This window comes from Larus michahellis, chromosome 6 (assembly GCF_964199755.1).
Source record: "Larus michahellis chromosome 6, bLarMic1.1, whole genome shotgun sequence".
In the NCBI taxonomy this organism is placed as follows: Eukaryota; Metazoa; Chordata; class Aves; order Charadriiformes; family Laridae; genus Larus; species Larus michahellis.
Window position 1 is genome coordinate 5319976 of NC_133901.1, and position 27298 is coordinate 5347273.

General features: G+C 42.0%; 1 protein-coding gene across 1 annotated transcript; it reads right to left on the bottom strand.

Annotated features, from left to right (window-relative positions):
• Positions 1–4833: 4833 nt before the first annotated feature.
• Positions 4834–23752, bottom strand: SEC62 (SEC62 homolog, preprotein translocation factor). The gene is made up of 8 exons (XM_074590744.1): positions 23659–23752; positions 15322–15430; positions 14822–14927; positions 12072–12282; positions 10341–10433; positions 7897–7957; positions 6879–6998; positions 4834–6281 (listed from the first exon to the last, which is right to left on the bottom strand). Exons 1-8 carry the CDS (start codon positions 23692–23694, stop codon positions 5815–5817), a joined length of 1203 nt encoding a protein of 400 aa, XP_074446845.1. The 5' UTR covers positions 23695–23752; the 3' UTR covers positions 4834–5814.
• Between the last annotated feature and the right edge of the window lie 3546 nt (positions 23753–27298).

Below are 27298 nucleotides of genomic sequence, written 5' to 3' on the forward strand. Positions count from 1 at the left end.
TTTCACACCGCTCTCCCCTAACTCCTTTTGAGGTATTTGATCGGAATCAGTAACAAATCATGCTCAACAGTTGAGTACCTACGACTTGTAAATGTTTGATAGATAGAAATCAGTGTCCCGGTTCTTACAGATAAGTGTTTCTAGACCCTTACAGCAGAGTGGTAAAGCAGGTAAAGATCTACCGTATTATTCTGATTTTATAGAGAGGGATTGATCACAGAGGTTAAGAATCAAATCACGCAACCCTTCTTATTAGACAAAATACCGAGGAAGCCTGAGGAAGCCTCTGGAGGGAGCTGGGGGTCATCCTTGCTCAATATAGTTAAATATCACCACTCTTTCTCTAAAGGTCCCTACCGGAATTGATCTCTCTCTCTCTTCTGTATTTAAAAGTCAATACGTGTATCATGTGGCTGTGCTGGCAAGTAGGTAGAGACTCTTTTGCACAACAGACTGTAGTTCCTAACAAGAGTTGCCTAATTTAAACAAAAAGGTAACCCTGGCAGTAATCTCCGTGCTAAATACCCAACAGTAGATCTTACGTTAAAACCACGGAGAAGTTGCACCGTAACCATAGTTGCTCTGGGTATTGGAAAATGGTTGTTAAAGACTTTCTGGTAAAAATAGTGTAATAAAGAATTTGGTTCAAACTGGCATGATTCAAACATTTCCAGGCTTGTTTTTAAAAAACGCAGGAGAAGTAGTTGGGTGAGGTGTCAGCCAAGCAGTAAGTGCTAGAGCCCTCCAGTCCCTCAGCTTCTCCTGCTGCGGCGTTCCCTTCTCAGCACCCAGCGCCAGCAGAAAAACTGTCACCAGAGCCGGTCTCCTGTCCCGCTTCTGTGATTGTGGATCTCCTCTGAATTTATCCCAGCGCGACTCCATGAAGAATTTAGACTCAGGTATAAGGAAGTAAGGCAAACACAATCTTTCTAGAACACGAAGAAGTAATATGTATAGAATCTGTACGTATAGAACCTTTCTATCTGAAAAGTTGGTCTGAAATTGCGTGCTGCAGTGTGCCTCAAGCAGTTGGCGAATGGCTTTGGCATCCCCAGAATCAAGTCACGGCAGGGAGACCGCTGGCTCTTGGGATGCTCTGTCTGCTCTGCTTTGCTTTGTTTCACAGCCTTTTTGAGCCCGTCCTGCCAGTGTTCTCAGCCAGTGCGAGATGGCCCTTCTCTCCTCCTCCGGCACCAACCTGAGGAGGAGGGGTGGAAGAGGGAAGTGAATTTGGAAAGTAAAAGGACTTGGTTCTCTCTTAATAAATAACTTAAGGCCAGAGCATCTTTCATGGAGCACTTAAGGGCCAGTACCGGTTTAAAATCACCAATGTTGCCATTGGATCCACGTTAGGAGTCTGCAGCTCTCTGGCTTTACAGCCTCGGCACCTCCCTGGTTCCTGGGGCCACGGCCACGAGCTCCTCCAGCCCGGCTGGCCCAGAACTGGGCATGTGCCGGGAGCGCCCCAGGTCTCGCACAAGTAACATAGTGTTCCTTGAAAATCCTGTCTTTTACCCCAAGCTCATGGCAGCGCATAGCAACGCAGGGCACCTAGATCAGAATAAGGCAACTTTGGGGGATGGGAAAGAGGGGAAGGACGTGTCCCTGTGACGAACAGCCGGGCTGTGTCATTTACAGTCAGGCTCACAGTGGCCAAGAGCTCGTTTAGGCTCTGGACCACTCGGTGATGGGGAAGCCGGTCTGCTGTCCTCACTGGCGCGTCTCCTGGGAGGAAAACTGTAGGCACTGATAAAACTTCTCCACAGCAGTCTTTTTTTCCAGGTGGTATTTAGGTGTATTTTATTTTGTAAATTGCTTAGGTTTGTGGCTGGGGTATGTGAATTGTGGTGCGGGGATAGGAAGGGGCAAGCAGCTCAGCAACCGCAGGAGGGAGAAGGAAGCAGCAAGGCAAGGAAAAGGGTTTACTCCAAACTGAATCTGCCAACCGGGGTTTCCAACTGCTGCCAGCAGAACAACTGCAGCTGGAAGAGGATGTTTCTCTCTTGCCCAGCGCTTTTGGTGCCAGCTGTGAGGTTTGAGTATTACTTTGCTGTCATTGTGAGCCTATTAGAAAAGATTTATATTCTCAGAGGAGCTGGAGAGCAACTCTGCAAGGCTCTGCCGGCTTAGGGCTGCCAAGAGAAGTGCAGGTGGTTGCAGGAAGGAAAATAAGGGGCTAAGCCAGGCAGGTATATTTTCCACATTTCTACATTTAATGTTTACATCGTCTACATTTAATGTTTACATAAGGCAGATGCTTCTGTCAGCCTTCCTCCTGATCTAACAAAAGCGGGGCAGGTCCTGGTTAAAGCTTAATTTAAGAGTTGACTGAGGAACTGAGACATTCTCTATTTTTCGTTATCTGCCCTTTTTCATGCTGCATGATGCTCTGTGAACTCCACCTGGTGTTATTTCAAACAGAAACCAAAGCAGGCCTAAATGAGCAAAATATATATATCCTATAAAAAATATATATCCTATAAAATATATATATTTTAAAAACATGCAGAGAAATCTGCTACATGACATATGGCAGGTAAAAGTAAATGCTCCCCCTGAGCTGCTGCTATGAAGGTACTTTGCTATTCGAAAATGGCTTATTATCACAAGCATCCCCAGCAGCGCTGTAACATTTCTACAGATAAAGAAATATGCAAGTTTGTCAAAAATAATTTTTAATTACTTCTTAATTGCTAGAGAAAGATCTTTGTTTAAGGAGCTCAGAACACCACAAGTGAGCTGAGGGGTTGTATCCATACCAGAGCAGGGCATACTTGGGTCTAACATCTCCGTTAAATACTGATTTGCATTAAGTGCTCATTTGTGGTTTACCAGTAATTATTTAATTCCAAAAAAAGTTAGGAATAATCATATTTTCTTGCAAAGAAAAATAATAAAATTATATCTGGCATATAAAATACTGGGAGGAATATCAGTTAGACCACTGTAAAATTTTATTGCAGGAAGGGCATTTTAATAGTTATTTAAATAACTCTCCACTAACTATATATTTTTATATGTGTTCCCATAAGGTCACCCTAGACCACTCAAAATCAGTAAGAACTCTGAAATACCCGATATAAAAGTGTCCTGATAAATAACTAAAACACGGCCAAGTACCTTTGTGATTTTTCTCTCTCTGGACTGGAAGTGTTAGTCAGGATACCGCAAGTCCGCTCACAATTTTACTATTACTGGCATATTGTAATCACTTCTCTCATTAACTCATTCCAAAATAATTCTGAAGTATTTGGGGAACATTTGTAGAAAATGCCAGATTACAGGAATGGGTCGTGAAGTCCTTTCCTTAACCACTGAACAGCTCCAACGGATCTCTCTCTTCGCATTATTCAGCAGATCGAGAGTTGTTCACTGCAGATCAAGGGAAGGAGTTTAAGAGTAATTCAGTCCAAGCTGTGTGAGCTTGGAACTCGATTCGGGTGACAGTACACATTTTTTGATAATTAATTTTGAGATCCAGACACTTGGCCTCAGGCCACAGGTGGGCACTGCTGGCATATCACATGCATCCCCTTAAGAGGAAGCAGATGGCAACATTACAGAGGTATTTATTATTTGACCATTACAACTTTTATTTTCTCAGCAATGCCCTTAAGGTGTTACGGTTTCACTTCTAGGAGGAAACGTAACTTGAAACAATTGAAATCTACTACTTCCATTTGTTCAAAAAGCAGCAGCAGCTCAGCTGCCCGCTGTGACCCCGTTAGACACCTGTGTTCAGTGTACTGCTGTGCTCTCCTAAGTGCCAATTTGCAAACGGCTTCTGGAAGATCCGTATGTTTTAGCTGCCCTTGGAATCATCAGGAATCTAACATAATGAACCGCGAGGATGTCTTCAGCACAGAGAAGATTTTTGTAACTTTTTTTCTGGTGTGGTAAAAAGGGTTACGAAGCAAGCTGTAGTACTAGCTCTGCAGGACAGATGTACCACGAACTGCAGAGCCAAGGAGCTGAAGATCGTTGCCCAGAGAGAAACGCAGCTCGGTTCTCCACGCTAGACACGAAGATGTGAAACGCAAGCGCAAAGGAAACTGGCCTCTGCGTGAGCAGAGAGTGTTGCAAAACAGCTGCTTCTGAAATCAGTGAAAAGGCAGCTGTTGGTCAAGACCCCTCACCACCACACGGTGCACATCTCAGTAAGGAACTGAAGGCAGCGACAGGACTTTCATTAGCTGTTTTAATCAGTGATAACACACAAGTGTCCAGGAGTCAATCCGTTTAGGTAATGGGTCCTTTAATTTTTAGCTATATTAATAAAAAAGTGATCCAATTTATCTGTTTCCTTATGGAGTAAATATTCAGGAAATTTAAGAAGCAAATACACCATATCCACGAATTGATTATCAATGTACCCATTATGATCTATGTATTTGCACAGTATGAAAAATTGGTATCTTCATCCAAAATGCCAATGCTGGAAGAAAGGGGAAGCAATTTAGGAGAGGGAAAAAATTTCTCTTAAGTCAGTTATTAAAACTTCAAGCTTACCCTTATCTTCTCTGAGTGGGTTCGGGAGACGATCAAATCCATAGTTACTGTTAAACTCATCTAGAGGAACGACGCCAAGTCTTAACGTCGTCAATGCTTGGTTAACCAAAACATACAGTACGTCCTCCAAACATCCAGCTGAAAGGGCTGTGCAAGAGAAACTGCACAGACTACTAAAAGAGATTTATAAACAAATTATTAATGGTCACTTTGTATTAGCTTTGAGTTACCTACAGTTCTGAACAGACAAATCCTCTCCCGCCTCTTCAATTTAAAAAGTATTCCAGTTCAAGAATATAGAAAGTTTTAACATTAAGGCATACATACAGCTATGTTGTTTGCTTTCATTTAATAAAGATCAATTTACTCAAATACATGGAATGTTGGCACAAAACTAAAGCTCTTGTGGAACAGCTACCAATCATACACAAATATTCTGTGAGGTCCTCTTGACTTGCATTTCTCTGATAGATACACCACAAAATGGCTTGAATAATACAAACTGAATGCTGGATCAAATCTCTAAATAATAAGTAGCAGTTAAAGTAAATGGTTTGCTTTATTTGTAAATTATGTACAGAATACATTTTTATTTTTTTTAATTACGACGGAGCAGGAGAAAGAAAACAGCCATAATTTCCAAAGGGTGCTGCTTCCTTCACCTGCTGGAGATGACCTCTTTCTCTGAACCGATGTACAAAACCAGTTTGGATTTCCTCGGTTGCTGGCACACAGTCTGGAGAAACAGAGAACACTGCAGCCACGTTCAGCACTACCAGCTTTTTATATTTTCAGCAAAAGATTTCTGCTAAAACTAGTTTTCTTAGGAAAGTTTTCACAATCTTTTGAAAATAAAATCAAGACAAATATCAAGAAAGCTGTGGGCTAAGAAGGGCTTTACCTAACTAGCTATCAAATAACTAGGAATAATCTGAGATTTGGTCATTCAACTTTTACCTGTTTTACAAAAGCAAGTCTGAGAAGCTAAACTAATTGACCAGTTATGCAAGTACCAGAAAATTACGTTTTTTCAGTATGTTTGAGGACGATCTGGGCAATCTATCAATCAATAGAAAACTTGTCAGATTGATAAAACGTCTGTCAATGGATATTAATGATTAACATAGTACCAAGTAATCAAGTTAATGGTTAAAAAAAAAGAAATGAAGGAACTAGATATAAAACTGTTTGGTAACATGTATATTTCAGCAAACAAAGATGCTACTGGATGGTCTATGTTTTGGTGATCAGCCAACAAAGAAAATCCAACCATTTGCACATACTGAGTCCCAAACCCACAGTGAGTTATGATTTTTCATGTGAAGGCCTACTTTCGGTATCTTCCTCCTCTTCCTCCTCGCAATCCCCTTCATCTGTTTGCTGTTCCAGTTCCTCTTTTGTGATCATTTCAAAGTCGTTTCCGTTTCCACTACTGTGCTGGGACCTGTCGTCTTCGCGCCTGTCACTATCAGTGTCTGAATGTCGCTCTCCTCCCGAGCCGTCTGTTCCCGAGTTCCTCGTTGCTTCTGTTTTCCCATCCTCTTCTTCCTTCTTCTCACTATCTGATTTCTCCTCGCTGTCGTATTTTTGCTGCTTTTTGGATTCTGATTTTTCCTCTTTCTTTAAGTCTGCTTTTGGTCCTTTGTATTCGTGTGTGTACAGGGGCCTGAAGGAGTCAATGAATCCCACGTCTGCTGTGAGGTTTGGCAGGAACCAGAAGTGATGCCTTCCTCCAGTGATGAGCCAGATGATAAGGAAGAGGATGCAGCGAGCTGTATAAAAAAAGGAAAAGGGAAATTTGGGGTTGTATTGTAAACACCCACAGCGTACAACTATGGTGTAAGAGATGTCCACTACTAACACCCACCCGAAGCCAGGGACAAGGGGTGACCCTGGGGGAAAATCTCTCGTTCTGCAATAGCGTTGTGGAAGTTTGTTTTCACCGTGTCTCCCCTGCCCCATTAACCTTGTATCTATGATTTAGCTCTTAATCCCCTTCTGCTAAAGAAATACAAACCCAAGAAAGCTTTAAAATCCTGGTAGCACCATTCTCGCTACCGATTCTGTTCTTACACACAGTTCTTGGGTTTGTTTTGCTTTTTTTATTATTTTATTTTTAAACAGGGGCCGTAAACAAATCTCCACTATCCAGGAAACACCAACAGGTGACAGACGCGAGCCTGCGCTTTCTCTGTCTGCGGCACAACTCTGACACCCGGTGGCCAGGAAGGAAATCCACGCACGGGATCGGCCTGGCCCTTGCTGGCAACGGCGAGACAGCGACCCATCTCGGACCGCCTTTAAGAAGCAGGCAGCGTCTCCGCTCTTAGACTTCCCCTGCTGATAAAGTGACGATGACCGACACTTACCGACGGCAAGAAGAAGAATACTGGCGACAAAACAGCCCGCGCCTACACTGAGGTAATAAACACCAACACGCATTTCTGCTGGCCAGAGCGGGAACAGGGTTGCAGCTATAACAGCAATCACTAAATAGAAAGACAAGGAGAAAAGCATGAGAAGCACGATGAGTTTTTCCTGCTACGTGCATAAAGGTTCTAGACTTACCATTTATTCAAGGTACTGGCATAGCATAGTGTGAGTTACTGACAGTATTTTGGACCTTGCCGGGTCCCCCTGCTCCTGTTCTCATACTCATTCCACATCCAGCAACTCTACAGCGCTGCGCTTAGTCACCAGAGCAGAGAGAGCACCTCTGAGGAGAGGGGTTTGCACACACACACACAGGGGAGCGGGGAGCTGCCTGTAGCCAGCGCAGCAGGACACGGGCGCAGGGTGATCATGGTGGCCCCAAGGACTGGCCAAAGAGGCCTGACTATGGCCCCAAGGGATGATCCGGATTCTCAGGAAAGGTGGTTCTCTCAGGGCAAGGACTGGAAGGTACAGCTCAAGGGCAATACAACAATCTGCTAGCTCACTGATGTCAGTTAACATCAATACTAATTTAGATTAAAAAAATGAAGTTAGCCAACTAAGCTTACTCTACACAAATACAAATTCTAGGGTCAGAAAAATACCATTATAGTTTACAATAATTCCTTTAACATTTTTCACATTTTTATGTAAACCACATTTGCCTATTGGGCAACTTGTTAGTTTAAAACAACAGCAATTAACAGCTTGCAAAGCTTGTGCAAGTTCAGACATTGGCTACAGCATGTTTCAGGTTTGGTTTTGTTTGTTTTAAACACCTGTAGCCCCTCCACCCTGAGATCAAAATTCAATAATATGACTGGTGTCAAATCATGCTGAAACTGAAGAGCAAAACTTTGCGCAGAAAAGAGACAAACCTTTCCAAGGAGAGACAGGCCTGTTGATACTACGCCTACATTTACCATGTGCTCACTAATATCTGCTCTTACTTACCAAGTACAAGTCCCATGGCAAAAGTTTTAAAGTGAACAGGGTCATAGATCCACACATACACCTACAACAGAAATAATCTGGTTTACGCTTGGAAAATAAGCTCGCTGATAAACGATTTCACTTATTCCCTCACCCAAACGCTTGCTGCTGTGCTGTCGGGCCCTGCACCGTACCAGGGCAGGGCCGCGTGTCGCAGGCAGGGTACACTTGGAACAGGTTTCTGCCAGCGGGAGAGGTACGAAAGGAGGCAACCAGCCCAGGGGCTGCACGCCTGCCTGCCCACACCACGGCCTTTGCTGATGATAATCTGAGCCTCGTGGCAGGAGGCTGAGGGACACTGTGCCGCTGGGGCAGGACACGACGCAGCGCTGGGCAAGGCACTGGTGCTTCCAGCTGGGACGGGGAGAAGGATGGGAAGGAGTTTCCATACTGTGTAAGAAAACCAGTGGAAATCTGAGACTGAATCTCTCAGAGAATTACTTCATAAAAGAAGTTGCACCCAGAGAAAACTTACAGGTGACGTAAAATCCTGGGGAAAACAATCAGACAGTAAAACTGATGGGGAAATGAAAGATTCAGAAACATCACTGAATCAAGGCTTGATTTTATCTTTCTTTATTAATGTTGTTCAGCATGAAGCCAGAAAAACTTTTGTAAAGAAAAAATGTCTTAATTCCCTTAAGAGAAAAAAACCAGACTGAACATATGGAACAAAGCAACCAGCTGAAATGCTCAGTTCAGCATAAGTCCCATTTGACGGCCTCAGATAAGTGTAACTGTACCCTCTGTTCCACAGCGCTGTTATCTAAATGTCCACTGTTGCAACACTCAGTACCAAACGCTTGTGCGAGAACTGTGGATCCCTTTGAATCAGATTTGCTCAGCCGTATTAAAAGAAAACCTTCTTGGTAAAGTGCAGGATTTCCTGAACTAGAAAAACAGGATTTTTTTTTTTTTCTTACCAAACTAAACAGTTTGAATCTTAGCTATTAACTGTAAAAAGAAGCTGCTGATTACTAGGAACCAGCAACCCTCATGGCAGATGTGTTAATAGGAGCTACCAGGAGGACAACTCAGCGGCAGTAAGACAGTTTTTCAGTGTGATGCAACGAGTATTTAATATTTTACTTCTCACAGGGTGCGAAAGTTGACTATAGGCAGGTGTAGCTCTGCTGCCAGTCAACTGTTCCGTGAGCTCAAACAAACTGGAGATGGTGACTGGTGACTGGGCAATAAGACAGAGTGTAATAGTCTGTGTCTGTAAGCACAATATAATGAAGAAAAAGGAAAACCAGCTCTAGTGTAAATATACAAGGATTGGCTCTAAATTAGCTACTACTTAAAAAAAGCTCTTGGGAGTTGCAGTTCTTAAAATTGTCAGCTCATTAATACACAAAGAAGTAAATAAAGGATGTTAAGACAAGAAGTAAATACAGTTATACTGCAGACAGTACTGCAGCCTCATGCTGAATGTCACGTCCAGCCTGGTTACTCCATGGAAAAGACACCAGGAAGGATCAGAGGTAGGTGTGACTCCGTACCAGGCGGGATGAAACAGAGCAAGGCAGGTTGGGAAAGAACTAACTGAGTAGAGTAAAGATACATAAAGGAAGTACATTTTACACACAAGTGATTTATTTACATCATTCACTGCCAGGTGTGTTTTATAACCAGAGGTATGTGAGAATCTTGGGGGACATTCCAGTTCGGTGACACACAGCATCAACACAGGGCACAGTGTTAAAGACTTACCACTTAGCCCCAAATCTTAAAAGCACAAATATGACAGTACATTACAGAGCTGTTAAAGAATTAAATTCTTTGTCTTCCAGAAAAGCAAAATACAAAGAAGTATTTAAGACGACAGTTCCAGTGGTAAAGCCAGGATGAGAATTCAGGCATGCCTTAGTGTCACCCACCTGCTCAGATCACAAAGTCAGGCAGCCTCTGGGTAGCAGGTATTTTTGATTTCCCCTCCTGTGATTGAACATCATGTGCTGAAAGGCTTGTGTTTGGTTAGAAACATTTCAGCACAGCGATGGCCACAGGATAATCTGGGCTGGAAGGGATCTCGGGTGGTCTCTAGTCCACCCTCCTGCTCACAGCGGGGCCAGCTGCGAGGCCGGCCCAGGCTACTGGGGGTGTCACCCAGCCCGGTCCAACACCCTGTCACACCCCGAGGACAAATACTTCACCTCGTGGCCAGTAACACCTAAACAACCAGCAATTAAGTTTTCTTTTAGATTTTTTAAGTTGCTATCCTACATTTATCTCCCTCTAATCTCCTTGCAAGTATCTAAAAATCCGATGTTTCAAGATCAACCATCACATTGCCATTATTTTCTCTTTCAACGTGTCAAGAGTTTGCAGAAATCCAGTAAATGAACCTCTTATCTGGCAACAGCACATTGACACCGAAGTTAGAAAGTACCCATAAATCTTACCTCATTTCCATCCAAGAAAACTTGGTCTTCATGTGGCTCAAGTTTAAATTTCCTCTTCGTTTCCTTTTTCTTGGGTGTTCCTGGGGTCTCATCCTGAGGACAAACACAAAATATATATATATTTTTTAAAAATTAAAAAAAAAAAGGGAGGGTTTTAATTTCTAGTATTTTAATATCTATGGAGTTGGATAACTTTTCACAAAGTTAATATCATGTTTATACTTTTTAAGTAAAGATGCTTTATTGCCTCCTGTTCTCATTTATTACCAACTGGGTACCTCAAAAATTAAGGAAAACTGTAAGGAAAGAGAAATTTTATTTTTAATAAGTGTCTAAGGACTAGGCTATGACTTCAGGATTACATTCTGTCTTCAAATGGACAGCAAAGCTCCGCTGATATTAATAGAAAGTCTGCCCAAAGATCAAGAACAGAGTACCACACTTCATCATCTCTACCTTTATTACAGTTCTTTGGTACCTTGGTGCATATTCACCGCACGGGCATCCTTTCCGAACCAGCTCCTGCCTCTTTGTTCTCTCTCCTCCTCAGTCTCTTTTTGCATCTTGTGCTTCCTCTTCCCTGTTTCCTTCTCTTTGCTTATTTCTTTGCTTGAAATTAACTTTCTAATTTTTGTCCTGTGATGTTCAAGTTAGTACCCACTGGCGTATATAATCCGCTAAAATATCTGTTCAATAATTAATGATTAGTTTAAAAATTAACATTACATTTAATAATGTAACACTCCAGATGACAGGGAATCAGAGCAGTTCATAACTTTAATAATCAGCATTTTAAAGTACCTCCAGAGTTCGGTAATCTTATACTGGCTTCTATGTCCAGGCTGCCAGCAAGACTGTTTTGTTTATAATTATTTTATTTCTTCTGAGATCTCGATGTTTGTACCTGCAGACCATACCTCTCACTAAATCTGTTGTTAATTTTACTGAGGAGTGTCTGAATGAGAATAACTTTTGACCACTGTCCTACTAACTCTCACTGTATTTGTACCACTGTGTATGGAAGAAAACACACATCCCTTTGTCAAGTTTCTCACGCAGATTCCTAACATTTTAATTTAGGAATTCTGTTCTGCTAATAAAATAAATCGGGAATGAAAATGGGAACAAGCATGTGAAAATTTGTACGGTAATAATAGTCTGAACTTTAAAGAAAGTAAATAAATCAGAAGTCTGTGAAAACTAGGCATTATGCGGATGAGTAATGGAGCTGTCATACAGAAAACCGGCCCCTATTACAGAGCTATTTACAAGCACCAAATATCAAATATTACATTCCAAACATTCTTATTACCAAACATCGCAAAATTGTTTTTGTTTCGCATGTGCAGCTGCGCTGCTCTGAGATATCAGGTCACGTGCACATGTGTCACTCTATGTTAACGTTCACTTGTACAGCACGTTGCTGCCCGCTGCAGATGAAGAGAAGTAGTTTTTGATTAACTCAGTCCACATTAGAAGATGACGAGGAACACAAAAGCCCAACTGAAGCCTCTTTTTTGACCTACATCAAAATCAGAACAACTCCAAAGATTTTTAAAAAAAGCCAAACCAAAACGAAAACGCGCAGCATATTTTAGACAAGAAAACAGGCACAAAAGGTATGCCACATTTCAGAACAAACCACCATATTTTTAAGCCAATGTCATCTTAACAATGGGATAATGTATTCTCTGTTACAGGTTTGCCTCTTCTCTTACAGACAGCACTTACCTTCTTACTCTCCTCTTTTTCACCATCCTTTTTCTTTTCCTTTTCTTTCTCCTTCTTAGTTTTTTCGTCTTTGCCACTTTCCTTCTTGCTCTTTTTCTCCTCTTCCTTCCCACTCTCGACCTTTCCTTTTTCCTTTTCTTTCTTTGTATCCTTGTCAGGTTTCATTTTCATCACTTTTAACGCTCGATGAAAAAATTGTTTCTTCAGGAGTCTTAAAATGAAAAAGTTAAGTGATACGTTTAAGTGTGGCTGCAATAACAATGTTTACACTCAATTATGTTATTGGATACCATTCTAGATTATTTATCTAATATAATCATCAATAGCCTGACTGAAAAACAGAGGTCACCATTATCTGCTCTGTTTACAACTAAATACACCAGACCTAATTATGCAGTCTCACCTCTTGCCTTGCTTTTTGTGTTCATCTCTTCAAAACTGGGTAAGCCCCATACTTTTCTGTGGCAGCATTTTGCATAGATATAAACAAATACACAAGATGTAGGACAGAGGAAGCCCCCAGGACAATTTAATTATCTTTCCCATTAATGAAACTCCATCCAGTATTTATTTTCAAGTTCATGTCAATGTATTTCATAGCAAGAATAAGAAAGTGGACCTATGGCTTATCGAGTTCCTTGGTAAGTGGTGCAAACATACCTTATAGCAAGTATTTTTATGGCCAGCAGGGCATGAGGATGTAGTATTTGGTAGTACTAAGGTTGTCGCCAACAAGTAATATCCTTGAAAGGATCACAGCCAAATCCAGCATGGGGAGAACAGTACTGAATACCACTCTTCAGACCGAGAGGAAGCAGTGGGGTGTGAAACCCAAGCACTCCTTCCCACCAAAAATCCTGGTCCTATGCTCCAAATCGATCTGATTTGTCCTTGGTTTCTTTCATCTCTTGCTGCAGACCAAATCCGTATGCTGGACTGCTCATTAAGTTAGGAAAACTCGCTTAAGTGAGAGAAGTCATGCTACCAACTAAACTTACGTGCATGCTGACTATCAAGCAAAGTTGTTTCAGGTATGTAAAAAACCCCTCCTTCAGACAACTGTTGACGTGGATTCTCTTTCTAGCAACAGAAAATCATGTGTTTGGGAGAAACAACTTCACAGCTGAAAGTTTTGGGGGCTCAGGTACTGAGCAACCCAGGGGACGGGTCTGGCCTGCAGGACACCTCTTTCACTTGCAGGAGCTGCCTCTACCTCCGATGGAATTAAAAAGACGGGATCGTGCAAGAACTGCTGCTCAGAGCCTGCAGCCATGACATCAGCACAGCCAACAGCCAGGTCCCGAAGCGGGGCAGACCTTGACATAACCAATGAAGTGCCGATTCCCGACTTGCTAACCCTCAGTAGATCTGCTAACAAAGTGCTATTGACGTAGCTTATTTGTGACAAATCCCCTCAAAAGAAAACTTACTGAACTTTGATCAATATGTAAGTGCACCGGGAGACCCTGTGTACTGGAGCAGCATTATGCGTTCAGTTAGTTCCTTGTTTTAAATATGCAACTCATGGATGCAATTGTCACGGGATGAAGCAGCAGGATCTGATATTTGTTTTTTGTTTGATAGGGCAGGTAAAACAAGCAATAGCCACACCAAGAGAGTTAAGGTACTTGTTTTTAATACCAATAAGAGCCTAAGCATCCTCTTATACTGAAGACACTAGTTTTATATTACGATGTTCCTCCATCCCTTCCAAAAGGCAAAGGAAGTAGACAGTGCTAATGTTTAAAACACTGAAAACAGCTTCAGTGACCAAAGGTGGCCTTAGCGTTATTAGCAATACAGAGGCGAGCAAGAGAAACCAAACTGCAGACATGGTATGGTGACAAATGGATCACCAGGGCACAAAATGATACTGGTGATAAAAATCAGTGCTGGAGAACAGAGGGTTGAACCGATTCTCTTTGCATACTACACAGCCATTCTTTACACTGCTGCAGCCGAAGGACTTCACCAACCATCGCCTCATCTGATGCTTTAGTAACTGAAGAACAAACACACAGACTCCTGTCTCAGTCCAAAGACTCTGGAAGGGAAAACTGACTCTTCTGTTTGCGTTAAAATAATGCTTTTTTCTAAACTTTCTTGAAGAAACCAGCAAAAGGATTAAAGTTCAAGCACAGAATCAGCCCTGCCTCAGCCCTGGAACTGGGGGAAGAATTTCACCTCGCTGTTTATCTAAAAGAGGCCAGAAAAAAAGACTACATATTAGCTGTATTTTTTCACTTCTAAGTAGCTTTCACAGAGGTCTCCAATTGTTGGCAGTCCCCTTAGACCCATGCGCCTGCCCCAGATGAGGTACAGTCAGAATACGCCATTCACCTAAACAATGCACTTGGAGTACACTAAGGAGCAGAGACGGGCCGTTTGAGAGGCATAAATTAAACCTCCACGTCCAGCTTCTGGCAATGGGAAGGAGAGATTTGAGAGCTCTGATCCTACTAACTTAAAATAACTATAAAATTTAGGAAAATCGTTTTGTTCATCTTGCTGGCCCAAGCAGCATAATGAAAGCAGGAGAGAGTTTTGAGAATAAAGATGATGAAACTACATTGTTCCCATTTCTGGTGTGACACCCACAAACACGGTAATAAAAATACAATCTTTATTTTCACATAAATCCACAAATGTTTTAGAACACATGAAGCATAAGAGAAATTGGTTCCTAAATAACTAAGACATCTTGACAACTATATTCATTAATAAAATTGATGAATTAGGCCAGGTCATACCTGTTGCAGTAATCAACTACAGATTCTCGGTTTGTAAATAAAGCCTCTTCTCCTTTCTTTGCCTTTGCCCATTTAGAATCCAGGAGGCAATCCACAGCTTTTGAGGCTAGAGAGAAAAATGGAATTAAAAACGCATTAAAACTAATGACATTTACTTTAACATTTAGTCCACGTTCCTTGAACCACACCAACCAGTCAGTCAGTTCTGGTGATGTTCCACATCCTCTCAATCTTTAAAGTTAAGACTAGCCACTATTCTGAAATACAGCACTCTTGATAACTATAAACCTTTAAATCACAGAGCGAAAATTACTGTCTTTACTGCAGGCCGATAAGATTAATTTTATGGCTATCTAATGCCTAGATAAGTTTTCAAAACCAAACTGTAAGATCAGTACTTATTAGATAAAGCACTAATAATAAAAAGAGAACAGACCGCCACCCCCCACCCCGTACAATGTTAGAAGAAAGTTTTGTTCTCTGGTTAAAAGTAACCCTACCAATAAAATAATCAACTCGGTGGCCCATCATGTTGGTGGATTTTGTCGGACAGTTGAAACGCAAGTATTTAGCAACAGCCTTCTCCTCTTTGAATGGCTCACCGACCTCCTACAATAATAAAAAGTGCAAAATTAATACAGTTTTAAACACATGGGAAAATAATTCATTTGGGGTCAAAAATCAGATATTGCAGTCTTCATTATTTTATGGCAATATATAAATAAGAAATAAAATGTAAAAGATGTGAAAATAGGTCAAGTAGTTTTTCCCAAGAACTTTCTGTCTACATAAAGCAAAAAAGCAGGAATTCTAAAGTTAGATGATCCGAAGGTAACAACTATGAACTTATTTAACAGCTCTGTGAAAAAGAGCAAGCTAAAGAAGGAACAGAGAGGAAAGCACCAGGCCCATGGAAAGCTGCTTAAGGCACACAAGCTTGGATGAAAACAGTTGTGAAGCTGAAAGCAAAGAAAAACAACAGAGTGAGGAACGAGCATGTACGAAATGACAGCAAAGGAGGCATATTGAGAGAATACAAAGCAGCCTGAGTTTCATGTGAAAGAGGAGAAAAACATGTTACAAAGATGAAAGACTTGTCTAGAAAATGTCAGTACCGCTGCATGACTACAAAACGACTTAAACTTCAAAGTACCACTGAGGAGATTTTTCCAACCTAGAGACTAGGGACATCAGTGTGAAGCTCAGCAGGATGGAGTACACAAACATCAAAACAGCTGTTTTAGAAAAAGAAAGCCCTTAGTCTGCACGCGTTCATAAATTCTGCGCACTTACCAACTTGCAGAGAGGTATCAGAATTCAAAGATACGTAAGACAAAAGGATGGAGATGGGCGTTTTCAATTTTTTAAAATTAAGACCTAAAATTTGTAAGCAGGAAAGGAAGACCCTTCTAGTGTTCCTGCTTCACAAAAACAGATCTGAAACAAACACTTGGCATATTATACCGACTTAGGCAAACTTCCTCAAAATTTCTTTCCGTAAGAGTTCTTTTAATCAGTAAGGCTTAATTCTCCAGATCCCCCCAGCTACCCACAGATCAATAACTGGGAAACACATCTTTTCAGTCTGGCAGTGCCTTCTCTGTACCTATTCTTCTCATGCTGGCTGAAGAAATAGATTATAGAAGCCACAAAACAGATCGGTGATTTACAGGAATACATAGAATCCAAAGATTCTATTTAAAGACGTAATGTTCTTAAAGGTCAATAAACATGTACAACTTCCACTACCACTTTTAAGATGTATAATCATACTATCACAAGACGCACGTTAAGTGGCAATGCAAGGTCAGATAGATGTTGTTACACCAGTATAAAAACTTTAGATGGAGAGAGTTGTTAATTTTCAACAGTTTGCATGGCTAACTTTCAAAATCAACTGGTTAATGAATTATCCTTCTAGATGGGATTGCTGCTTTTCCTATCTGAGGACAATTTTAAAGAGAACAATGCAGACATAAGATATCCAAATTACCAAAAGCACTCCCTAGTTTGTTAGTTCTGAGATTACTAACATTTTTTTAAAGCCTAACGTCTTTATATGTATGCAGAAATATGCTCTCATACTTACCAGTTAGATGTTTTTAAAAACATGTACCTAAATTAAGCCAGATGATCCTAACAGTCCTCATGCAGATTAAATTAACTCTTTCTCCATGTTCAATCCCCCTCTTTTTTTTTTTTAACCAATTTTAAAAAGCTGTATAAAACATCAGATAACGCATGGAAAACTATTCACTAACTGGCAGCACATATATGCACATAATTTATAGACTGTGATTTGATGTCCCCTTATATGGTACAGTTGTACCAGTAATTGTAAGTCACTGATGATACTACCAAATTTGGTACCAAACCAGATTTGGTTTTATAGCAACAAAATGAGTTATAATGCACTTAGAGAACATGACTGAAGGTGTACCATCGTTATCATATGGCACATGCGCTAAGGTATGATGGAGAGTGATGACTCTTGCAGCAATGGAGTTTGAAAATAATGCTATTTAATATTTCCTACCAACAAATTAAACTTGGAACAAGAACTCACAGGGCAAATGCTCTGCTTCACAGCACAGACTGTAAAACAGTCAGAGAAGCTACAGATATTTGCATCAGTGTTAATTCCCCCGCTAGGATTTTTTTTCCCTAAAATATTTATGATTCTGCTAGGTCATGTGACATGCTATACAGCCAGTGGCTGGCACCAGGAGATTTTTATTTTTTTTTTTATTGCTCCTTACTATCTATTGCTTTGTCCTTTTCTGTGTGATAGTTTCATAACATCCCAAACAAAAAAAGCTTCCCTGTGAGAGAGACTGACACAGTTTACCCAAGCTTGTTCTGAGAAAGTTTTCCCTGCAATTTAATCCCCATTTTTCATTCTATTTTCATCTCTTTAATTGCAGAGCCAGGCTTCTGTTAAAATATTAAAACAGATGATAGATAGAAAATAATATTAAATTTCACTATAAGGTAAAATCAACAAAAGCACTGAAAATTTCAGTATCTTAAGGACAACTTCTTAAAGATGCAGTTTAACCAATCTTTACGTTCGGTTGTAAAAATAGCCAAACACCAGGCATTTTAAGCCTCCTTATATACTTAGAAAAGGATTATACAAATGAATCAAAAGGTAGTTCTCAATAAATTATAAAGCTTTGAAACAAATGACACAGCATTAAAAAGCATATGGAAACTTTCTGATATTTAAAGTTTGCTTTTATAGGATAGGTAGTAGAAAAGATTCAAGAAACATTTCAGGCAATATACTACTGGAATGTTGTAAAATGTCGTCTTAATTAAAATTCTATGATTAAACTGTTTTCAATTAATAAAAAATAGTATAGTGTCAAGCTTCCAAATACTTCTATTCTAGATTTTGTTTTAGACCCTTGCATCTACTTTAATTTTATATAGCAAAAAATGAATGTTGTCACTTGACAGCACGTAAAATTTAGGGATTTATGACCCCTGATAATTTACAAACTCTGGAAGAATTACATTAAAAATAAAATCCAGCCCAATCTCTTATTTATCTAGACAGAATTCTACCTACAGGAAGACAGGAAAAGCAGTGCTCAGCCTGCCTACTTATTAGTAAATGCACTGAAAGATTAAGATTTTTAAGAATAAGCCTCGAGCAGTCCTATCAAAATTCTGTCCTATATGAACCTATAAAATGACGCTGAGATTGTCAAACCCAGCAACCTTCCAGTCCCACTGAACTGAAAGAAAAACCCTCATCAAATTCACTTTTTACCATTATGTCCCAAATCAAAGTACAGCGGAGCGCATTCTGAACTTCCTTCAATACACTGATGTAGCTCCCATTAATTAAACCTAACTGGGATTGCAGCAGAAAAAGAGGCCTGTATATATTAAAAAAATCCCAACATCAGAACTGAGCTATTAAAACTAGTGTGTCCAGGAGCTTCCTTCTCATCTCTGCCTAAGTATGACTTATTCAGGTTCTCTTACTCCTGGAACCCTTCAATGGATGTCAAAAAGCCAGAGCATATTTGTGGTTTGAAATTTCACTCTTTTTCCTTTTTCCTCTTTGCATCACAATTGCAAGAAGACAGGCACGACTCAAGACAGGATGATTTCCCTCCACAACACTGTAATGTAAACAAGGTTTCTGGAAAATCAGAACAGAGTAAAGGATGACTATCGCTAACAAGACAAGCTATTTCATGTGCAGACAAATGCATTACAAGGATTTATGCTCCTGTTTTAAAGGGGTCATAAAAATTCTTTCATTTCAATAAAACGAATACCTAGTTTATTTCTTTGCTCTTACATCTGAGAACTTAGGTTTTTCAGAACGCCGTCCCCCACAGAAGACTTCTGAAGCCTAATAGTTTGTACAGTTTTCAGATAAGGAAAGGAAGTCATTTAAGCACATTTGTCATGCACAGCCTGTTCTTCAAGCTGAGAGGCTATGTCAAAAATGACACTGTGTCAACCCATGTTCCATTCCTCACACCTCTCCTCACATTGTAAGGACACCACCACTGCATTAGCGTTATCTTCTCTAAAGATGGTCTGAGCACATCAAAGCTTGGGTTGAATCACAAGATTATCTTTTTCCCTTCTCTGTTGACTCTCAGGACCTTAGACTAGAAGATGTTCTGTGGCAGGGGAGCGGGTACTCCTCATCCATCCTGCTGAAACATTTGTACTTTGCCTAAAATAAATCAAGGTGCAGTAGGACAGAGAAAAAAGCACACAAATTAGCATGATTCGATAGGTCACTGGGTGGGAATGGGTAGAAGGAGAAACAAACACATTCGCGTTTTAGGATTTGCTCTTAGGACTCCATCTATATTTTCTTCAGTGACTAATAAGCACCAAATTGTCCCACTCTTGCACTGATGACCAGGACATGGATTGCCTGAGGTCTCTTAAAAGAAACTGTGGCAGAGCCATGCAGAGAAACCAGTTCTTCTGGATTACCGTGGCTGCGTGCTAGCCACAAGACATTAACTTTTCTTTACAGAAAGACATTAACACATATTTTTTGTCCTATACACATCCTATAAAGTATTTGTTTTCTTCCTTCTTTCTTTTCAGCTATCACTACTGTTTTTGAGCAAAAGCTGCATACATACCGAGTTCTAAAACACATGCCAAAGGAGCAATGTACAGTACTTTGAAGCTGAAACGTGCCAGCTTCACTCTTCTAACTTTAGGCCAGTTGTTTCGACTTTTTTCCTTCTCACCTCCAAAAATGTAACGCAGATTTTCAAAACAGAGCAATTCTTCTATTACTGACACGTGGGGCTGCTACTTTTAATTCCTATTTTTCTGCTTTTTTTCCCCCCTTAATCTCTGTTTCTTCCTCCTCTATCACCTGATACCACTCACTTTCGAAGAAGTCGTTTAGCCATTCTTTGTTATCATCCCACTCAGCTTTACTAGAATTTATGAGAAAATAAAGACAAACAGGCAAGCTGGATTAAAGTCTGTGTTACTGGAAAACCTTTGCATTGCTGTTTCCGAAGATCCTTTCCATACTCATTCACAAAAAACTGTACCACAGGAAGCAGCAATGCAGCTGTTGCACATTTTCCATCCACCAAAGCCCAAATCAAGACACAACAGAACGGCAGGGTACAACAGCTAATACTGATTAGTAGATGTCCTTCATCAGGAGAATCTCAACACCTGAGAACAGGGACTCAAGAGAAAAAAAAGCTACAAGGAAAGTACGTGTCATTAATGGCATGTATACGGCATTGATGCCACCTCAGCCATCAATTTGCAGTGAGACATTTGCCTAAGAACTGTTTTCTCTGTTCATAAGAGCAGTATTTATATGCATTAACATTTCTAGAATAGAGGACACAGTACTAAGGTGCTATGCAAGTGCTATTAATCGCAACACAAAGATAAACAAAACTTCACATGGGCAGAATAAAACTGTGCACAATGGAATCTGGCCAATGTAATTAAAACTTAATGCCTACTTAACAGTCAAATTGCAGACCTGCCAACAAAGTGCCACGTGTTACCCAGCTGAAAGCTTGTCAAAGTAACTAACTCTGAAGATTTTGTGCTTAAGTGAATATTTCAGGATACGTATGGAACTGTATTTTTTTCCAAGAAATGAAATAGCTTTGATCAGATTGCTGGAGTAACAGGCATTCAGACATCTCCCATCTTTTGAGATGTATCTGTCTAAAGAAAAAATATTAAATTATGCATTAGACAACATATGTTGTTTTTTCTTTTAATAAGTTCTTTAGATACAGCAAGCATTCTTGATTCCAGAAACTTGAATCATGTGGGGCCCCACTGGCTCCAATCTGCATCCTACAGACTGGTCTCTTTTCACTACTGCAGGTCTGAAGTAATCTCCACATCAATTACACTCAAATTACAGGAATGACACTTTGAAAACTTTACCTCTAAAATGTCTTTATTCAAACTTTTGAAATTAAGATTTCTGCAACCTCCATAACTTTCAGCTTGTTGCCAGAGGAAGAGTCTAAACTACGCAATACAGGTTGGGCAACGTGTCTTTTTAGGAAAATGAAGTCTATAAAACACATCCTTCCTGTTATCACTTCCGATGGACAACATAGAAAGTCAGTCTGACAGAACGTTGAAGCATTTTATCAAGACTTTTTTTCGTGTGTAGCTAGCTGCCCTACCATGATTCCAATCTTGATGGCAGATATGAAATCATATAAACATTATTCAGAACCTATTATTCTGTACACACAGTATTTGTAACTGAACTCTACTACACAGCCTCTTCTATAGCTAAATACACCGTCTCCTCCTAAGAACCTTACTCTTGTCAAGAAATACAGTTCTACTTAATGACAACGGAGTATTCTAATGTCAGACTTGCATATAGTATGAGAAACAGACCCTTTATTAAGGGACACCACCCTAAAATAAGTACACACTTCTAAAGCACTTGAAACACCTACAAATAAACACCCTTCACCTCAATTTAAAAGAACAAACTTGCAGCATTATCCTGAAACACAATAATCAGACTGTAACTATGCCAATAAAGTTCAAAAAGCTTAAAAAAAACCAACCCAAAACCAAATACCAAGAAAAATACATACTGTTTTACTCACTGACCAATTAAGAACAGCCTCTGGGCATTCAACAGTATTCTTTGTTCCCCCTCTTGTCTTCCTATTGTTGTTGACATACACTGGGAAACTACTAAGATGCAATTTATCTGCATAATTATATCACAAGTTTAGGCCACAATCTTAAACCTTAAGTGTTAACGCCCAGACATCGATTTAATTACTAACAATACGGGAAATACTTTTACTGACAACAGGCTGGAAATTAAGCGTGTGCTTAAGTGCCTGCAAGACCACAGCCTTGGGTATTATACACAACATTAAATTACATTTAATTTGGATTTCACAGATGCTTCACTGAGCTATTGTCATCCTTGGTAAGGGACTGTCTATAACGATTATGAAATAAGAATAATTCTGTAATGTTTTACGATAATTCACTGAATGTCTGTGATTGATAAGGCTTGCCTAACAAGATTCTGATTAATTAACTCTTTCCATTCCCCCCCCCAGTAACCTGAATTAAAGGGGAAAAAAGGAACCATGAAAAATACAGACACATCATCTTCTATGGGGAAAGGAAAGTGGGCTGGGAAGGGAAAGGTACAGAAAGGAGAGCAGAAAGATGACATATGCAGCGTACATTGTTGAATGGCTCTATGATTTCTCTCGTGAATATTATCTCCGCTTACAGCAGAACAACAAATCCCAAACAAACACTATTTAGGCTTAGGGTTAATAATACATCACAGTAACAGGCATTATAGGAACTGGTGCTATAACTATGCCCAACATGCATTAAAAAGTCTGTAAAACTCACTGTTAAAGTCATACATTGAGCAGTCCAGACCTCCCCAAGTAAGTGAAAAATACCTAAACGGACTTCACTTTACCTTTAAATGACACCATAGAATTATCACTACATTTTAACACGATCTCAAAGCTGATTAGGTCTATTTTTAGACGCGGTTGTTTGCTTATATTTCCTAAAAACATATTTCCTTTCCTTACCGCATCATTTCCTGGCTGGGGCACGTTTGTTTTTAAGATGCTTATACCATCTGTCCCATGTCTTTTGCTTACGAATGGCTGGAAGAGACACGCTGGGTGTCAGCTCCTGGCTAAAGTGGCTGCTCGCCTGGGTATTCTGAGTGTCGTTATACCACACTAAGCTATTGTTCGACACTAGTAACGGGTGAGAGCCTAATACGGTGATTAAAAATAGGTTAACAGCTGGAAATCTCCAAGACGACGTGCTTTTGAGGGCGCAGACGCCGGGCCCTCGGTTACCGGGAGGCCGGACGGCCCGCCGGCCGCCCCTCAGCCCCCGCCGGTGCCTGGGGGCCCGGGGACGGCGGAGCCAGCGGCACCCCGGAACGCCCCTACCTCCGCCGCGCAGCGGGCTCCGGTTTTTCTCTCGGTATTTACGAATTTGCTAGAAAATTCTGAGGAAAACCTGCGCCAAGCCGGGCTTTTACTGAGCACCGGTGCGGCGCTCCCGGCGCCTGCAGGGCTCCCGCTGCCCCGGAGGCGGCCGAAACCAGGGCGCTTCCCTCAGCGCCGGCCACACAGCACCGCCCGCCGCCTCCTCGCAACGGCACGGCGTCGGGGAGGGGAGGGAGGCCGCAGAACCGGGGAGCGGGGAAGCCCCTCTGAGGGGCGACCAGGCCGCCTGGAGAAGCCGGGCCGCCCTGAGGACGGGGAGAGGGACCCGCCGCCCAGGGAGGGGGCGCGGGCCGGGCAGGGAGGGGGAGGCTCAGCTACCTGGATCCGCTTCCTGTGCCTCCGCCGCTCCGCCATGTTGTCCCCGTCTGCTCCGCCGGTGACGTGGGCCGGGGCGTGGGGAGGGGGGGCGGCGGCGGCGGCCTCGCGAGAGGCGGCGGGAACCGGCGAAGGGGCGGGAAGGCCGCGCCCCCTCAGCTCCTCACCACACCTGGAGACAGAGGGGCCGCCCGCCTCAGCCTCTCACTGCGCCCGGCCGCGGCGAGGGGGGGGTCAGCCCGCTTCGGCGCCTCAGCCTGCCTTGGCGCCTCAGCCCCACAGCGGGCCCGGCGGCAGGGGGGCTGCCCGTCTCAGCTCCTCAGCCCGCCTCGGCGCCTCAGCCCCTCACCGCGCCCGGCGGCGGCGGGGCCTCAGCCCGCCTCGGCGGCCGGCCCTTGCCTCGCCTCAGCCCTCTCGCCGGGCTGTTCCTCTGAGGGAACGCCGGGTCTGGTGGGCAACCCCAACCCCGGTTCAGAGGCATGGCTGCCCGCCCGCCAGCCGGGTTGGGCCCCCGTCGGGCTCCGCTACAGCAGTCTGGTTAATGAGAAACTCCCCGACGGGGAGATGGCAGCCTCTCCTGCTCCTATGCCCGGGCTTCACCCTGCCGTGCTCGGGCCCCAGAGTCTAAAGTCCGACTCCCAGATCGGTACTGAGGCATCTCGCTGGCCGGTTCCTTCGCAGGCAGCCGGGACTGCACATCATGGCCTACCCAGGGATGGGGGCAGCGATCCAGCCTGGTCCTGGCCTCGCTTACCCACAGGCTGGACAAAGCCAGGGCGTCTATCGGTCCATTGGTGTCGGAAGAGCTAGCCTACCCCGCTGGAATAAAGGTGCTCCAGCTCTGTGGCAGTAAAAATTTATATTTTTAGTTCTGATACACCTAAATAGGATGCTAGGCATTAAGAGACGCCTGATGTAACAGGCCTTTGTTTGTTGTTACCTGATTAAACACGGGCTGATTGCTCAGGCCTTATCATATGCCTACAGAATTCGATTCAGAAAGCAACCCATATGGAGTGAAATGGCCTTTTGTCAGTGGTTGTCCCGCATGCTTTCACTGTGAGGTCACTCGAGTTAGCAAAGCGTATAATGGTTTATCCTGGCTCCATGTTTGCAAACCACACCCTGGCACTTTGGGATGGAAAAGTATGTGCAGCGCTGTATCATCTTGTCCAATCCTTTCAAATCTTGTTGCCCCTTCCTACGATTTTGGAACCTCTCAGATTGAAAACTAGGTAATTAAAAACCTAAAATTTTTTCCAGCAGCATATTTGCCCCTGAGTCACCATGCCAGTTTTTGTGTTTTTTCTGGTACGATGTCTTTTTCTTTTGAATGTTTTCCTCTTGCTGTTGCTGGGCAGAAAATCTATACGAGTTGCAAATTAAGCTGACTGACTGCAGAGCAAAATGAACTATAAAAGTATAATTAAAAAATAAAATTGTAGGTATAGAGAATTAAAGTTTTTATGATTACAATAAAACAAAGCCTTGGTAAAAGTACGTGAACTGCATTTATTCGAAAATACATTTTTTGGGTTGGCAATCATTCTAACAGTTATTTCATGTGCTTAACTTACAGTAACATAAAAGCACATTTGAAATGGAGGCTTTCTTGCGGAAGAAGTTTTAGTCATCTGTAACTTATGGCTGGCTAATAATACACAATGCCTGCAGTAAAGGTTTTAGCACAGCATAGCTCAGACCCTCTCAGCTGTCCCTGCACAAGCTGAACTTCAGCCAGGAAACTCCTCCCTGCTCCATGGGAGAGGCTGTTTGGAACCATGCTCCTCTTTGCTCTCTGCCCTCCTTGTGAAGAGCAGAATTGCCTCGTGATGGGTCTTGTTCCAGATCATCATCCCTCATACCTCTACTTTCAGGTTTTTTTGAGACCTTATCCCATATGCCTCCTGTTTCTCAGAATAAACCCATCTTTAATGCTTAGCTCTTCATTTTGTGTTGGGTTTTTTTTTGCATGGTATATTATCTGCAGTACATCAAGCTGTTTGCTGCCAGAAAAGCACCTTGCATTTCTGGTTAATCTCTGTTTTCTTTTTTTTTCCCCCAGGATTTTTCACTAATTTGCAGGAGCTCTTCCCAGGACAGCTGGGCGTGCAGCAGCAGATTGGCGTGCAGCACAGGGAGCAAACCGATCACTTCAAGCAGATCTGTGGAAAGGACCGAGGGATGGAAAGTGGTCCAGGGAATGTGTTCTCCAGTCTGAGGCACTGGATGGTAAACTTCCTACCGCTACAGAGCACAGAGCCTATCAAGACTGAACGTTAATGGGACAGGCTTATTTGCAGTCATCAGTATGGCAGGAGAACAGGAGAGAAGCAAGTGGCTGAATCTCAAAAAAGCCAGTGAGTGGAAGTGAAGGTTCAGACTGATTGCGTTTAAGGTTAGTGTCCATGTCAGCTGTAGGGCAGGTTGTAAAAAGAAGCATTTCAGAACCATGCAGTAAAGTTACAGCCCCTTAAGGGCCAACTGCCATGTTGATTAGAGTAGGGTTTCAGAATCGTGGCCACTTAAATTACTGTTGTGAAGGATATTGCATGCAAGTGGAGTGGTTTCCTTTTTCAACTGAAGCCAAACCGACAGCATTTCATTAGCTTCTTTTTCCTCCTTCTCCTCCTCTTTACCCCAGTTATGTGATCTAATATGGCAGTATGGATGCTGGAAACTTAGTTCAAAAAACAGCTGGATACATTCATGAAACAAAAATGCATCATGAGCTACTAAATATAAAAACCACCTCTGGTTGTCTGCCTGATAGGTCCCTGGAGATAAAGGGAGTACTCTGAGATGTTTGCTTTGTTCTTATGCTCTGCTTTAGGTATCCCCTCGGCCTCTGAGGCATGACACCAAGTGTCTACATGACACCAGAAAGGTGTTCTACTCTTTCTGGTACATATTTTCTTATACCCTTATATTCACTTATTCTTGGGAATTTATCAGCACTTTTGCTATTGGTAATCTCATTGTTTTGGGCTCAGTGTCTGTCATCTGGATCCATAAGACGATGTGGTCTTACCACTATGCCATAGTTAATATGCGCCAGAAGTGCAAGGCTACTCATTGGCAATTGGATTACTGGTAAGTGTGTCACTAATTACCTCTAGAGTCACACTGCCTTCTGCAATACAGAAATCGAAGTGACACTAAAAGTCTCAGCAAGTGCCTGTTCTGCTGAACAAACCATTCACTTGTAAAAAGCTTCCACTGGACGCGTGGTTAATCCTTCTGGCTTTGGGAGAAGAGAGGAGAGAAAACAAATCACGATTACCTCAACTATTATGCTGACATGAAGGAAGGAAGGAGCTTCCATAGAGGGATCCAAGGAGGATAGACAAATTCCTCAGCAATATGCTAGGAACCATGCAGGGTCTGGAGTGACCTCCCATTTAATCCAGTCAGTTTCAGCACTGAATATGCGTTCAAAGTTTAAGGAATGTGGGCCTTGTACTGTACAGCAACACATACTTTCAAGGCAGGTTTAACTAAAATCCACCCACAAACATATGAGTCATTACTCAGAAGCACACTCTAGTGTAGACATATCCTGAGTCACTTCCATCTCAGAAGCTTATAAATATTGAGTTAGCCACTTAGCTTTTAATTTAGCAGAACAACAAAGATTCACTAG